The sequence below is a fragment of the Danio aesculapii genome, chromosome 15, assembly GCF_903798145.1.
Source record: "Danio aesculapii chromosome 15, fDanAes4.1, whole genome shotgun sequence".
In the NCBI taxonomy this organism is placed as follows: Eukaryota; Metazoa; Chordata; class Actinopteri; order Cypriniformes; family Danionidae; genus Danio; species Danio aesculapii.
In genome coordinates, this window is record NC_079449.1 from 15,349,620 (window position 1) to 15,367,435 (window position 17,816).

Here is a 17,816-nt window from a genome sequence, read left to right on the forward strand (position 1 = left end):
TGAAATACAGTTGAAGTCAGAATTATTAGCCCCCCTTTGATTTTGTTTTTACTTTTTTAAAATATTTCCCTAATGACGCTTAACAGAAAAAGGAAATTTTCACAGTATGTCTGATAATATTTTTTCTTCTGGAGAAAGTCTTATTTGTTTTATTTCGACTAGAATAAAAGCAGTTTTTAATTTTTTAAACACAATTTTAAGGTCAAAATTATTAGCCCCTTTAAGCTAATTTTCTTTTCGATAGTCTACAGAACAAACCATCGTTATACAATAACTTAATCTATCTATCTATAATCTATAGATCAATAATCTATCTATCTATCTATCTATCTATCTATCTATCTATCTATCTATCTATCTATCTATCTATCTATCTATCTATCTATCTATCTATCTATCTATATCTATCTATCTATCTATCTATCTATCTATCTATCTATCTATCTATCTATCTATCTATCTATCTATCTATCTATCTATCTATCTATCTATCTATCTATCTATCTATCTATCTATCTATCTATCTATCTATCTATCTATCTATCTATCTGAATCTGCTGATGTTACACTATAATTTTCAATATATATGATGATACAATTAAAAACTAATAGAAAATTTAAAACAATTAAATGTAGATTTATATAATAATTTTTATATAAATTATATAATCAAAAATGCCTTATATAAATTAATTATAATTAAACAACGTGTACTACTCAACATGTAAGGGCTTATTAAATACTAAACTTGAATTTGGGAGATATAAAACAGATATGAACATGTAAAGCATGTAGTTTGTCACTTCCATCTAAATGGATCAACGTTTTTTTTTGTACATCATCTCATACTCAAAGTCTAGACCAGAAATTGGGGATAAAATAAACAAGGTGGATAATATTTCGGGGGGTTGGGCTTAATAATTCTGAATTCAACTGAATATAGTCTTTAAAAAATGACATCATAGATTGTAAATCTTATTTTAAGCTAACTGGTCTTGATTGATCTCAACGAGTAAATTTGATCACATTTTAAGCTACATTACATTTTAACTACTACACTCAAAACAATATTTTGCTTTTTGTTCAAACTGCTTATTTAAAATAAGCTGAAACAACACAATTCCTGAGATTTGTTTGGAACAACTTGTTGTTTTATGTTCGATCCACTTACATTTTCAACATAGGCTCATTTTGAAAACGTAGCCCTAAATACATTTCTGGAGATCGCAAATTATGAAGCCAGAAATATTTATGGCTGCATTTCGTCTTTAAAACGAATGCTATGGGGTGGTTTGACGCCGTTCCTTTTCGTGCTTACCAGCTGACCACTTACCTCCGTATGGACGGCTTTCCCGATGTAATCAGTTTGTCTAGTTAGGGACGCAGAGTGGAGTTGACCACGATGACAGGGTTCAAGTCCGGTGAAGAACGGTTCCTGAAATCAGGCAAGACAAAAACAGAAGCCAAAAAATAAAGTAAACAAGTAAATAACAGGTGAGAATGTGGTAAAATCTGAAAACGTGGTAGAGATCAGGTGAAGGCTTTTCTTTTTCTGGATTGCTTTTTAAAACTGTTGGTTTTAGGGCAGTGGGTGGGCGGGTCAATCTGTGCTTTTGAAAACACTATTGGTTGGGCTTGGGGAAGGAGGAGGGTGGGTCAGTCGGTCGGTCAATCAGTCAGTCAGTCATTCAGTCAGTCGACAGCAGCCTTTAGTGGATTTATGCAAGAACAGCAGGCGTGAGAGAAATTTGACATCTGAAAAAGTGTACACATCGGCCTCTGGTGCATTTGCGAAAACAGAGACTGCGAAAAAAATGTAGGTCCTGGGACGTATTTCAAAATGTATCTTTCCAGAAATGTATATAGCGGTACTTTTTCAGAATGAGCCTGGGTTGCACATTTGTCAGCACCAATTAACTTAACTTAATTGATTTGTGTTGGGACAGCATTAATGAATTGTGTGGAACCCTGAATTTTTTACAGTGTAGAATCATGTGACAGCTTTAAAGCGGTTTTAAGAATTAGATAGAATGCTGGTGCTAATTATAGGACTAAGAACACACAACATTTAAAAAAAGTACTTAAAAATCTAAATAAACAAAAATAATTCTAAATAAAAATCTAATATTCAAAGTATTTTTTATTAGTTATTATTAATTATAAACATTATTATATGCCATATTTATACATGTATAATGTATGTATTTCATTTAAATTATATGGTTTATTTTTATGATTATTGTATTATGAAATTAAATTTTAATGAAATATATTCAATAAATAATATTTAATAATAATGACATTAATAAATGTACTGCAATATATCTTATAACATTTAAAAGAATATCATTGATTATTATCAGTAGAATCATATTAGTATTATGATAATATTGGTTGTGTTTTGACATTATGATGATAATTATAATAATTTTCATGTGTAGTTTTAATGTGCTATAGTGTTTATTAGGGACCAAATATTTTTGTTATTTTTAAGAATTCTGTTTTGCTCACTCCATTGCTAGTTAGTGTATTTATTTATTTATTTATTTATTCATTCATTTATTCATTCATTCATTCATTCATAAATTTATTTATTTATTTACTTATTTTCTTACTCATTTGGATTTTTTATTTTTATTTTGCATGATTTTAGTGGACTTCAACTTAATATAAAAATGTCTAGCATTCTTCAAGAAGGACATTTGTTTTTGTGCAGTATAGGAACTGGCTGTGGTTCTGACAGGCATTCTCTTGTGGCAAATCCTCATCTGACCTGATTGGGGAAGAGCCACAAGAACTGTTTATTTTTCTTTTCATCAAAATGTAGCTATTAATTCATGAAGGTGTACAAATACGGTTACGCTTTCTTGGCAGATGCTTCTGGCTTCTGACTTCAGCTAGTGGAAAAATACACAAATGAAGAGCCATAATGACCGTGCGGTGTGTAAACCAAACGCTGCACTCTTTTAAGACCTGAGATGTAGATTTCATTATGCTGTTGCCATTTGAGTGCAGACCTGTTGAGGCAGGTTGAATGTGGAGCAGGGGGTTCTTAGAGGGAACAGTTCACTCAAAACTTAAAACAAATTCTGTCATCACTTAAACACTGTTTTATTTGTCATGAACCCATTTGAGCTTCTTTCTGCTGTTGAACACAAAAGAAGATATTTTGAAAAATGTTGCCATTGACTTCCGTAGAATAAATTTTTTTCTAAATGGTGAGCATTTATTTGGGGTGAACTGTCCCCTTAAGAAGGATCTTTCCGGAGGAGTTTTGGCTAATGCTGATGATGTACATGTATTTGCTTCATTATAATCTCACATAACATATTTGAAGACATGTTTTGAAAAGCTTCGCCCATTTCCTTGTGCTTTAGCTGTTAATTATTTTTCATTAATTCATTTATTTTCTATTAAGTTTATTGTTTTTTATCTTTATTTTTAGCCCCTTAATTGTGCATCGTGTTTGCTTGTATGCTTATTATTTATTATCTGGTTATTGTTTATTAAATAAGTTTACTATTCGTTCATCTTTCATTTACCCTTTATATTCTATTCTTGTTTATGCGTTTGTGTATTTTTTTTGTTTTCTTCATTTATTGTTCTTTTCTTTTTTGTTTTTTATCCTGTTATGTATACATTTATTTGTTTATGATGTCATAGATTGTTATTTTATTGATTTTTGCTTGAATTATTAATAGTTTTTTTATTAATTAATTTGTCCTTTTCATTCTTTTCTTATTCCTTTGATTTATTTAATTTTCATTTAATTTTTCTTCGACTTAGTCCCTTTATTCATCAAGGGTCGCCACGGTGGAATGAATCCCCAACTTATTCAGCATATGTTTTACACAGCGGAAGCCCTTCCAGCTGCAACCCAATACTGGGAAACATCCAAACACTTATTCACACACATACATTACGGCCACTTTAGTTTGCCAACTAGCTCAGCCGGGACTCGATTCAGCAACCTTCATGCAGTGAGGCGACAGTGCTAACCATTGAGCCACTGTATCACCCCCTATTTGTTTATTGTTGCAAAACTTTATTACCCCATTTTATCTAAATTATTCATTCATTCTTGTATTTGTTTGTTTCATTTGTCCATTATTTTTTATTCATTCCATTATTATTTTTTTATTTATCTTTTAATTAATTATGTTCTCGTTCACTTATTTAATTATTTTTTCCTTTACTTATTCAGTTTTTTCTTTTTTCTAGTATTTTAATTAACTTGATTAATTAAACATTGTATGTTTTCCTTAATATTTCGTACAAATATCAATCATAATACTTGTAAATATCTTGACAGCTGAGATCCTGTTAGAATTTTTTCCAACCAAAATTTGGATGTTCAGTTAAAGAACTGTTTATTTTCACAGTAAGCTTCATATTTTTTTGAAACGCGTAGACTCAGGCTCAGGCTGTGTTTTTCAGCTTGTATTTATTGTGAGCTGTCAGACACTCTTTGGCTTCAGTACAGAGATGATGAGAGGTCTGGCAGAGGCACGTTTGGCTCTCAGTATCCAGCTAAATCTGGCCATGCACTCAGTTCTGCATTACAAAGACGTTTGATCTGTTTTCAATAACACATCTTCTCCTTCATGAAGCTGAAAATGTGTTTAAATAATGGCCAGTTTCAGTCAGTAGTTCATGAAGGCATAAAGATTAGTTTTTGTAGGCAAGTAGAGGTGTAATCCTTATATTATTAATGAAATCTATTAATGTAGATAATATATTTAATATATATATTTATTATTATTATTATTATTATTATTATTATTATTATTTTCTATTATTATTATTATTTTAAATATGTGAACTATGTTGTATTTATTTTATGTATTATTTTATATGTTATATATTGGGTTACACTTCACAATAGTTAATGTTAATTAATGCACTATGTTTCTATGTTTATAAAATGTATTGTCATTATTTTATTCATATTAGTAAATACATTAAATATAATTAACAAATACAACCTTATTTTAAAGAGTTTGATTATTGAATAATATTTAATACAAAAGTATATAAATGTAATAATACAGGTCTTGCATTAAATACTCTAATATTGCATTGTTTGCTTTTATGTATGCGTATATGTTTATGCTTATTTTAAATATTGGCAATGTCATTATATGATAATATTTTATGTTGAATATATAATATATTGAATATTATTATGTAAATTAGAAATATTATTTAGTTCTCCACTGCAGTCTTCATAATAATAGTAATAATATTAGAATTGCACTAATAAACATTGGAAAGATTCTATTTTATTGTATTTTTAGAAATGTTTTTTCCTTAATATTAGGTTTTAATTAATATTGTATAGTATTGAATTGGTTAACAACTCATATATATAATAACTGAAATAAAATGTAATTAATAATTTATTTTTAGAAAAAAATTCAACATGGATGAAAGGAATATATTTTAATTTAATTTAATTTTAGTATAATTAAAGACATAAAGAATATTCTAAACAAATTGCAGAAAAAAATTAATTAATTAAAACATAAAATATACAGTTTAAGTTAGAGTTATTAGCCCCTCTGTTTATTTCTTCCCCAATTTCTGTTTAACGGAGAGAAGATTTTTTCAACACATTTCTAAACAATAGTTTCAATAACTCATTTCTAATAACTGATTTATTTTATCTTTGTCATGATGACAGTAAATAATATTTTACTAGATATTTTTCAAGACACGTCTATACAGCTTAAAGTGACATTTAAAGGCTTAACTAGGTTAATTAGGTTAACTATAGGCAGGTTAGGGTAATTAGGCAAGTTATTGTATAATGATGGTTTGTTCTGTAGACTATCGAAATCAAATATATAGCTTAAAGGGGCTAATAATATTGACCTTAAAATGTTTCTTAAAAATGTAAATGTTGCTTTTATTCTAGCCGAAACAAAACAAATAAGACTTTCTAAAAAAGAAAAAAATATGATCAGACATACTGTGAAAATTTCCTTGCTTTGTTAAACATCATTTGGGAAATATAAAAAAAATAAATAAATAAATTTAAAGGGGAGCTAATAATTTTGACTTCAACTGTAAATATAAAAACTAAAATATATGACAGAGGAAATGAATATATTTTCATTTAGTTGAATTATTGTATAATATAGACCAAATAAAACACTAAACAAAATGTAGTAAAATCCTAAATAAATTAATTAAAACTTAAAATATAAAAAACACAAATATGTGTAACACAATAATTAAACAGAGAAATGCATTTTAATTAATATCACAAAGTATGAAAGGAATATATTTTCATTTAGTTGAATTTTTGTATAAAATAGACAAAGAAGATACTAAACAAATTGCAAGAAAATCCTAAATAAATGAATTAAATCCTAAAATATCAAACAACACAAACATATGTAACACTATAAACAAACAGAGAAATATATTATGTTTAATATCCCATTCAGCACAATCATTAATCAACTACAGTGTTTAGAAAATCAGCCGCACCATTACAGTTACTCCATCACTCATAGAGTTACACCTGAACTCAACAGAGCAGCTTTGTGCATTATGAATCTGCAAAAGCGTCCACTGTACACTGTTTATAAGCTCAAGCACTGGGTCAACAAATGAGATCATTTGTAATGTAGCAACACAACCTGAACAGAGCAGCTCACAGCCGTCACAGGCTAGAAAACACCAGCACTTTGCTGCGGCGTAGTTTGTGTATAAATAGCATCAGGGTTTGCAGGCGCTTGTTGAATTGCGGTCTTTGTGTGGTTCGTACTAGTGTGTGTGCCAGTCCTGGAACGGGAACAGAGTATGTTTGGCTTGGTGTCGTGCCCATTTGTATACCCTGATCATGTGTTTATCTGTCCACTCACACTTAGATATATAATGCATGCCAACAGTGAACGTGTGCTGTGGAGTGATGGAGTTCAGGCACAACAATATTTTCAGTTTATCTTAAATGGCCACTATGCTTTTATGCACCTCATGGAACGCTAACACTATTTTTTACTAACCTTAAATTCAAATCATTTTCCAGACGATGTTTGATGGTTGCCAAATTAGTGGAATAAAATGAGCAAACTAAGAATTTATAATAAAAAGAATATTTTAGTGTGGTTGCACTACTGTTATACGATCTATACTGCAAAAGGGAGTGCAATAGTGCGTAAGTATGTGAAGTGTGAGATGCACTTTATTATCAGTCGGAAGCATAGACTGTAAAAGATATAGACTTAGTATCCTTGATGTCACCCATAGGTAGGGCAAGACAGAATCTGCAGATATTTTTTGCTCTTTCTACGGAGAATTTTGTAAAAAATCTGCGGGTTTATGCGGAACGATTTTAGGAGTATCATAACAAAAAAATGTATTTACAATGCAAATTTACAATGTTTACAATGCAAATCCAATTAGATCCAATTATTTTTTAAACAAAACAAGTCTCTCACATAATATATCTACTAAAAGACAGAAAATTTTACTTTACAAACTCTACTGTAAATAAATAATATAAAAAATGTTATATTATTATTATATCATAATAATATTAGTGAAATTAATAAAAAAAAACGGAATAAATATAAATTTAAAAACATCAATAATGGGCTAAAAATCTGCGGAAATCTGCAGATGTCTGCACACGCAGATTCCGCGTGGGCCTACCCATAGATTTTTTGGCGTGGCCAACCGTCACCATTTCGTTCAAGCTTCATCGAGCCGACCGGGAAGGGCAAAGAGAGGGAGCGTCAATGGAGCTACAGATACCTGCTAACATTTTGCTTAGACTGACTTTTCTTTGAGAGAAACGCTTAATACTTCATTACCTGCGACAATTTTGTGTTCTGACCACATGTGCTTGGTTGTACACTATATCAATAAAGTGTTTAGTCTTTTAAAAACACTGTTGTAATAGCCACTAAGCCACTGTTCTAATAATAGTAACGCCACTAAGCATTGTTCTTATCACGTTTTTCTACAGGAAGAAAATGCGAATAACTCCCAGATACTTTAAATATAGTCTGTATTAATAAATGCAAGGCTATTTATGAGATCCAAGACATATTATCTGATAATCGTAAGAAATACTTCCAAAAAGCAACTGACTGTGTAAAGCCACATTAAACAAAGCAAAAATACGATGTATATACAGAGTTCAGTGGCTAATCGGCTGGAATCAGCTAAATGGATGAGTTATAAAAACAATTCATCCCCTCACAGTTGGCATGAAGGGTAATATTAGCTATATGCACCAAAACCATCTTTTGTACCAGCCTGTAAACATGTTTTTATTAGCTGTAAAATTGGTCAATTTACCATTACATTCAATGAACATCTGGAGTTCCTGGAGCCAGCCCCCAAAGGCCAGTGGATGAATTACAATTTCAGTTACTTCCGTATTGGCTTCACGAGGGTGAGCGGGTTGTTGCCGCATGGTCAGAAGATTATTCCATATATTAGTTGAACAAACACTCTTTAAAGTCTAATATAATCTAAATTTACAATGTTTATTTTTAGCTGACATCGGTTTTTTTAACTGTTTTTTTTAAATGTGTTTGTTTTGGTTTGTTTTGATCACGCAGTTTCAGACTTGGTCGGAATCGGATGTTACCTCCTGATTAGGACACGAATATGTGTATCATCTACAGTTATGCGTTGGCACAGAGTTAGAGCTCTTTCTTGACTTCACACAGAAACAGCAATGTGCGCGACATGACATCAATTTGTTGCAGAGACGCCTATTGGTTAAATGCTGGCAAAGTAGAACGGAAGCAGCTTGAAGCGGAAAGCGCGAGTATGTCTGTGGTTTGGAGGTACTGTATTATAAAGTTTACAAACGGTGAGATATGTAAACTTGGGATTGCCTGCCAGGGACTTTAAGTTGAAGTGCTGTTTGATTTTTTATTAGATGTTTTTTATATTTACTGTTGCACTAAAGTCCAGAAGTGAAAAATTGTTCATTATTACTTGATTGTTCAAGCAGAAGTGCTCTGTATGTTAACAGAGTTGTTGAATGTTAAAATAAGGTGAATTAAATAAAAAGGAACGTCCTGAATCTGTTTCTTTGCTAATTTTTTTTTTATGTATTATAGAAGTATCAGATCGGGTTTCGGTATCGGTAGATACTCAAAATCTAATGACTCGGACTTGAGTTAAAAAAAACTCTGATCTGGACATCCCTAATTAATACTCTCTCTTACGATTAGTTTGGTATGAGGGAGTGATGTGCAAATTGAAAGCCCCACCCCCTACTCAATAATTTGTTGCAGTTGGAAGTACATCAACATTCTGATTTAAAAATGAATGAATTACAACATTCTGATGTAAAAAAATTTTGATTTGGCCACACCCCTCGGTTTTGATGTTTAAGATGTTTAAGATATTGCCTGGGCGTGGTTTGTTGTTTGTGTTCAGGGGCTTAGTGTTTTTTTTGTTTCTGCTTTTGTTTTTAAAATAGTTTTTAGATTTGGATCCGCGTCTCCTTACACCAATCGATACATAGTAGTAGTAGGTGGAGCAAAGAACTAATTACAGCATGAATATATCACATTGAATTATTTTATAATAAATATTATTTATTATTTAATTTTGATTTTTTTTTTGTACTTTTCCAAAAATAAATCTCAAAATAAATATAAAATAAAAATATTAAAAATTAAGTAGATGTATATGTATTTATTGTAAATAATATATATAATAACAATAAATATATATGGTTATAATGTGTGTACTAATATAAGTGGAACTAAGATTTTTTTTATTACTATATTATTATTTATTTTAACTTTTGTCATAATTTGTTTCTATAATTATATACCATGTCTTTATAAATGGTTTTACTAAAATATTTTAGTTTTTACACATTTATTTTATTTTATTTTATTTTATTCATTCACTCATTGGTTTTCTTTTCGGCTTAGTCCCTTTATTAATCAGAGGTCGCCACAGCGGAATGAACTGCCAATTTATCCAGCACATATTTTACGCAGTGGATGCCCGTCCAGCCGCAAGCCAACACTGGGAAACAACCACACACTCTTGCGCACACTAACATACACTACTGCCAATTTAGTTTCTTCAATTCACCTATACCGCATGTCTTTGGACTGTGGGGTAACCCAGAGCACCCAGAGGAAAACCATGGAGGAAACCCATGGGGAGAACATGCAAACTGCACACAGAAATGCCACCTGACCCAGCCAGGGCTCGAACCAGTGACCTTCTTGCTGTGAAGTGAACGTGCTACCCACTGCACCTCTGTGCTGCCCCTTTATTTTATTTTATTTTATTTTATTTTATTTTATTTTATTTTATTTTATTTTATTTTATTTTATTTTATTTTATTTTATTTTATTTTAAAAATACAAGTGTACATTATTACAGCATAAATGAAGCTCCTTGTGTTTAGCCTAAAGTTGAGACATTTCCTGTACAACCCATTTTAACGTGTGAAATGGGCCATTTTATTCTGAATGGTCATTTCACAAGCTGAAGCCCCACTGAGCTCAGAGCAAACAGGGGGTTGGGGACCGAGTTTACCAACACGACGCCTTTATTAACATCTACAGTGAAACTCACCGTCACCTCCGGGTCTGTTTTACCATTGTGTTGTTCTAGTGGATTATTTGACCACGTTCTTTTTATCCAAAACCATTTAAATGAAGTTTCTCTCTTTCTGCCACTCTTTTACTTTCTATTTCCCCTTTTTAAACAAGGTGCATAGGGTAAAACGATGAGCTAACAGTTATCGCCATACTTCCCCAGCTGATTGATCACATTACAAATTTTTTGTTTTTGTATTTCAGGTTTTCTTGAAAATGATTTTTTAATGCAAATGAGGCACTATTGAAGTAAATATCTGCTCATTTGCATACATTTCTAGCACTGGCTGGAAGTCATTTTCACAATTCTAGTTAATTTTTTTTATTGTTCTTGTTTTTACAGAGAGGAATTTTGAGAATCACGTTTTTATTGTAATTCATCATTAAGAAAACACATTGTGAACATACAGAAAAATGTATAATCATTTGTAATTGTTATATATATATATATATATATATAATCATGGAAATTATAAATGAATGCCTACAGTATATGTAAAATCCATCAGTATACAGATATGAATACAAACATATAAGTGGAAAAACTGAACGCTTCACTAGCGAGAAAACAGTTAAAAGACCATCTGCAGCGAGAATAAAGAATGAGCCTCCTCCATTCGGCCTCTTTACTTTCTCTTTACTTCTTTACTTCGTGGATAGGAAACAGTGTTGTACACACTCCACTGAAGACATCCATTAGTTTACATATTTAATTTTGTTTGTTAAGTGCAAAGATTTGTTTCAAAACTATTTCTGAATTCAGTTTTAATTTCCAGCAAACTAATAAAAGTACAATAATGTATAACGAAGTGTGGTCAAAAAACTGAGTTAAATCTAAACACACGTCTTATTCTTATGCCTCATATGGTGATACAGATGTCTCCAAAACCCGACAGGTGGACAAATCTAAACTTGTTTTTATTAAAACAAATATAAATATGCATATAAGATATAATACTAATAAAAATATTATACAAATGCAAATTGTCATGAATAAACTGAAAAAAGCCCCCCGAGATGAAGGCATGGAGGCAGTGGTTTTTATATTTATGTAGAAAATAATAATTTTTGTAATATTTTAATCCTTTAATTATTTTTGCGTATTGCTTTACATCCTGTGTGTATTAAGCAATGTGCACATTTAAGGTGCACAACCAACGCGATCTGCGCTGGACTTTAGACCTGCTTTCAGTTGGTCAATTGAGCAGTCTATTTCAGTTCCTCAAAATAGCACCGCGTCAACAATGCTCCTTTACACACCTCGTTTTTAGACCAGAACACCCATGAGTCCACAAAATGACACAACTAGATTTACTGTTTAAACAATGTGGCGCAAAACGTGAAAAATTAGGGTTGCACTGGTCTGAATATCGCAACAAATCATGCAAAACACGTCTTGCGCCTTACTGCACAGGGTATGATAGGGCTCTTGGTGTATGTAAATGCTGCTCAAGGTAGAAATGTATAGCTTAGTACATGGGAAGAAAAAATGTAAGGAAACAATTAACCTTTAAAACTTATATTGTGATTAAAATATACAAACAGAAACTAATAAAATACAACAGAGCTAACTCTAAATAGAGCTTTTTGGATGTATTCTTCATGTTAGACAAAAAAAAAAACATGAAAACATTTAAAAATGAGAGGTACATGAAAAAACTATTTGTGTCTCGCCATCTTAACAAACTTCTTCTGAGCAAACTTGGCACCTGAGTGGGGCTTCACAGCGGCAGGCTTGTTCTTTTCTCTTTTTTTTTTATCTGAGCCACGCTGTTTTTCTTCTTCCCCTCCCACGGCCCCCTGCTCTCCAGCTTTCTCCACTCGCTCAGTTCACAGGCATTCCTCTGGTATTTATATTTCCCTCCTGAACTGAGCAGCACTCGCACAGACCTTGAATTCAGCTCAGCTACAAGCCCCGCCCCCTCCACCCTGCTTTACCATTGGTTCACCTCCAGTCACGTGATTTGGAATAGAGGCTGGGCTGACGTCTGGCTCTCCTCCCAGATACTAGAGCTCCAAGGACTCACATCTCACACGTGTGGGGTTGTTGGTAGACAGACTCACAGTTGCGTGACTGCTTCAGGTGTTTGCTTTTTTTTGGGAAGGGGGGGCAGGACGATTGCGTGATCATGTACAGGGAGCTGCCACGCACTGAGAGCAGTGAATGCCTGGGCAACATGACCCCAGAGACGCAGGATATCTACCTGAGGATGGATCATCTCAGACGGCGATCCGGGTACAGGCTGGGCAGGATCATTGCCCGCCAGCAACTACTTAAAAGGATTGCGACAGGTACGACTGGAGGGGGAAATTGGCAGATGTTAAAAAATCATAAGTTTACTATATTCCTGAATTTAAAATAGTTTATTAATCATATACTAACTCATTCTGAATGATCTTAAAAACCATCAACTACTCTTAAATACAAATGGTTTGTAAATAATGCAATACTTTATTTAGTAATGAAAAATGTATCAGTGACAAAGTGTGAAAGTACAATTACTGAGCACATTATAAATGTACTTATAAGTCAAGAATACAGCATTAGTAGCTGTCTTTATGAACTAAAGTCTTATAATGTAGACCTAATGCTTAACAATTAATAAATTTACTATTTGCTAATGCTTAATAAATGATTTATAGTGTGTAGATATGATAAATTCTTACTAGTTTATTATTTAATGTTTGTACTTGATCATTTATGTCATTTTCAAAAGCAGGTGTTACATTATACACCATACTTTTTTAGTTCACACAAGAATGATAATTTGGTAACATTTCAGTATATTTCAACTAACAAGTTGTTTATATTAGCATGCCTATTATTAAGATATTGGCTGTTTATTAGTACTTATAAAGTACATATTTGTTTATAATCTTATTCTACATCCCTAATCCTACCCAACATCTACCCTAATAACTATTAACACACTGCAAAAAATGATTTTCTTACATAGATTTTGTGTCTTCTTTATAGTCCAAATATCTAAAAATTCTTATATCAAGAAGCATTTTCTAGGCAAGCAAAACACATTGTCTGGTTTTCAGAAGTAAAATGCCAATATTAAGTGAGTTTTTCCTTAAAACAAGTAAAATAATTTGCCAATGGGTTAAGCAAAATAATCTAGTTTTTCCTTTTGACACAAGATTATTTTGCTTACCCCATTGGCAGATTATTTAGCTTGTTTTAAGGAAAAACTCACTTAATTTTGGCATATTATTTCTTAAAACAAGACAACATGTTTTGCTTGTCTAGAAAAGTCTTCTTGAATTAAGAATTTTTAGATATTTGGACTAGAAACAAGACAAAAAATCAAAGTAAGAAAATCATTTTTTGCAGTGTAAGCAGCAAATCAGCAGGTTTATTAAAGCAAAAGCCATAGTCAATGTTATATTAATAGCGAGAATTGTACCTTTAAAATAAAGTGTGACCAAAAATTGGCTTTATTTAGTAATATTGTCTCCATTTGTTCAAGACCTCTTTGAGTTTGTTTGGTTTTTTCTGTTGTACACAAAAGAAGATATTTTTGATGAACGTTGGACACTGGTAGCCATTGATTTCCATTATTTTCCCCCTAATGTCAATGGCTACCAGTTTTAGAATATCTTATTTCCTATTTTGAATTCAACAGACAACAGAAACTTCCAAAAAGTTTGGATCTACCCAAGAATATTTTCTCTTTTTTGATCGAACTATCCCTTTAATAGTTTGAGATAATCCCCAAACTTTAAATGCGAAAGTGTCAAGTGTCACATTTCAATGACTCATTCATTTCTAGTTATTCAGTATGAAAGCAATGAAGTTGAATGAGCTGCACAGCCCAATCATTAGCTTTTGACCTTTGAACTCCGGTTTGACTCACAAGTCTGTAATTTTTTTCTTCTTCAAAGTGCTTTATATATTGAGGTTGAACTGAAGGTATGTTTAGTTTGGAATCTCCATTGCCGTCACACCTCTGGCTGTTGTTATCAGCAGGAGACAATGGTGGACCGTTCAGGCAAATGCATTTGACATCTTAGCTCCTCCCCCCTTGCTTTCTGTTGATCGGTGAGATTTACCTGAGGGGGTTCGCACACATTACAAGGGGATTAAAACCCTCACAGACTTTTCACTCTCTTGAATGGTTGACCTCACTTAACATTTAAAGATGACACCTTTTTTTAAACCTCTAATTTTACATTTGTTGATAAAAAGAAAATGCTTGTTGAGACTAACTGGGTTTCTCAGTTTTATTGAAGTATCAGCTGATATGTCTCTAGGAGAGATAAAATAGACACAGACAGGACAATTATTAACACACAATAGGAGTAATAGAAGTAATTTAATAAGAACAATTTGAGTTCATGTTGAAATCTCTAATGCTTGTTTGTAGTCTGATATTTCTTGAAATTATAACTTGTAATTTTACAGGGTTTGATTCTGTCGGTTTGTAGAATTTTTCCTTGCTATTTTGACTTCTGAAAACTCAAAGTCAATGGTAGACTTGAGTGTTTTTGGTGAATCTTGAGATGTCTTGTAAATATTTAAATGTGAAAGTTTTCCTTTATATAGAAAACCACAAGTCACCACAATCCAACATGTGGGTGACTCTCCAGTAGATTGCTGAAAAGGTATTTCACTGAAATCATGGACCCAAATGATTCATGAACATTCAACGGCTATACCATTACTTTGAGAGTACATAAAAACATATATGAATTTAACTAAATTAATAACTGTGAACATGATGATACATTGGGTTCTTATGAAGAGAAGTGATCTGTCTATACCAGATACAGAACATTGCTTACAACATTTGATCCACAAGATTGACTGTGTTTGACTGAGGCTGTTGTTAAAGGTCATAAACTAGTAAACAATGTTCAGTTTGTTGTTAATGTTCAATACATAGATATTCTCAATGGCATGGCATCCTCTGGCTTGCATTTTATGAATTACCAAGAACCCACAACAATCTTCTTTATATTTTGACTAAAGAACCTCACCTAAATTTTTTTAATTATTATTTTTGGTGCACTATGCCTTTAAAACATGGACAAACTGGATTTCTTTTGAAAGTTTAGTTGATATATACAGTTGAAGTCAGAATTATTAGCCCCCTGTTTAGTTTTTCCCTAATTTCTGTTTAACGGAGAGAAGATTTTTTCAACACATTTCTAAACATAATAGTTTTAATAACTCATTTCTAATAACTGATTTATTTTATCTTTGCCATGATGACAATAAATAATATTTGACTAGATATTTTTCAAGACACTTCTATACAGCTTAAATTGACATTTTAAGGCTTAATTAGGTTAACTAGGCAGGTTAGGGTAATTAAGCAAGTTATTGTTTTGACCTTAAAATGGGGTTTAAAAAATTTTAAACTGCTTTTATTCTGTTCAAAATAAAACAAATAAGACTTTCTCCAGAAGATAAAATATTATCAGACATACTGTGAAAATTTCCTTGCTTTGTTAAACATCATTTCGGAATAATTTAAAAAAGAAAACAAATTCAAAGGGGGGCTAATAATTCTGACTTCAACTGTATATTTATTTAATACTTGAATCTAATGTGGCATAACAATGCTGTCAAAAACAAAACTTTTTTCCTTGCATTTAAAAAACGTTTCATTGTTTACATGACAATGTTTTCAATATGATCTGCATTTACACGTTTATGAAAATGACAAAAACTTTGTACTACATTTGCCAGGCCAGTAGTTGGCGCTGTCACCATAGTAGAAAGTAGCAGTAGGAAAGTGATGACATGCAGGCGGCAGATGATTGACCAACCCAGGATCATTCTGAAAATGTACCTCTACATTTCTGAAGACCGCCAAATATGTCCCAGGACCTAAGCTTTTTTTTTTAAGTTTTTGTTTTCGCAAATCCATCAGAGGTCACTGTGTACGCTTTTTGAGCTCTAAAATGTGCCTGCTGTTCCACGTAAACCTACCAGAGGCCGCTGGTAACTGTTTGACTGACTGAATGACTGACTGACTGACCGATCGACTGACCCACTCTCCTCCTTCCCTAAACCCAACCAATTGTATTGATTGACCCGCCCACCCACTTCCCTATACCCAACCAACAATTTTAAAAAGCAGTCCAGAAAAAGAAAAGATTTTACCACGTTTTCAGCGAAAAGAAAAGGCGTACGTTGGAAGTAGCATTCGCTTTAAAGACGAAATGCAGCCATACTTACTTCTGGCTACATAATTTGCGATCTCCAGAAACGTATATAGGGCTATGTTTTCAGAATGAGCCTATGTTGTGATTGACGCTGATGCGTATGTACAATTTGCCATGTGTGTAAGATGCGTCTCTGCTTGGTGGTAATGTGAAGTAAATCCACTCTTTGCTGTTGAACTGCTAGGAAACATTTGAGCAACAGCAACACCACCACATCCTCCACAATTGTTACGTGTTTGTTAGAGCTTGCCTTTAATGTACGGCTCTCTAAACATGTACAATGTTCGCACTTGATATCATTGTTTTCAAAGACTCTTGTTTTTATGCGTTTACATGGACACAACAACTACGTTTTCAGAAGCTTAAACTTTGTTTTCAGTCTCAAAAACTCTTGTCATGTTAACGAACAGGCAAACCAAAAATGTTTCGAGTGTGTAAATTTGCTCTCCGTTTACTGAGACTCAATAGACACATTAAGAATCTCATGTGTGGTTTGAATCCCCCATTTTTATGTCACTCGTGCGGACATTCTTGAACTGACCTCAGAGAGTCATTTCCGCAGCGTTCTCATGTTACCTGACGCAGAATGTTCTGCTTGTTGTTTGAAGGGAGATGGTCTTAGAGATTCTGTATTCCTACTGTTCAGATCTTGATGGGCTGTGATAAGGCATACAGCAGGACATGTTGGGTCTGGTTTGTCATCAAGGGGTATCTAGGTCAGGAGAAAACATTAGACAGACAACCACTATTAGTTGTGACATTACACTGGCTTTAAAATGTGGATGGCTCTGCTTTTTGGTGAGGGATGAATGGTTGGGGAAAGGTTTTAAGACTGATCCATTCAAAACAGGAAGTCCATTCACTAGTTTTATTGACAATTAGCCTCTATGGTATATTGCAAATTCTTGTTTAGTCAGCCACGTATACAGCTGTAAAACAGCCTGATGTATTATTTGTTTACACAGTAAAGGTTTTTCCTGAGGACTTATTCTGAAGGATGTTTTCCTGTCGGTTGGCATGGAAAGTGTGAGATCAGCT

General features: G+C 32.6%; 1 protein-coding gene across 3 annotated transcripts in view; it reads left to right on the forward strand.

The window, feature by feature from the left end:
- The window catches only part of stard13b (StAR-related lipid transfer (START) domain containing 13b), a 176,841-nt gene that overhangs the window by 100,767 nt on the left and 58,258 nt on the right, over positions 1-17,816 (forward strand). The window contains exon 1 of one of the 3 annotated variants that reach the window (XM_056473147.1): positions 12,640-12,890. The exons of the other annotated variants lie outside the window; for them this stretch is intronic. Within the exon in view, the coding sequence (XP_056329122.1) occupies positions 12,728-12,890 (163 nt within the window). The 5' untranslated portion in view covers positions 12,640-12,727. Of the gene's footprint in view, positions 1-12,639; positions 12,891-17,816 lie in introns of those variants that run through there. 3 annotated transcript variants of the gene reach the window in all.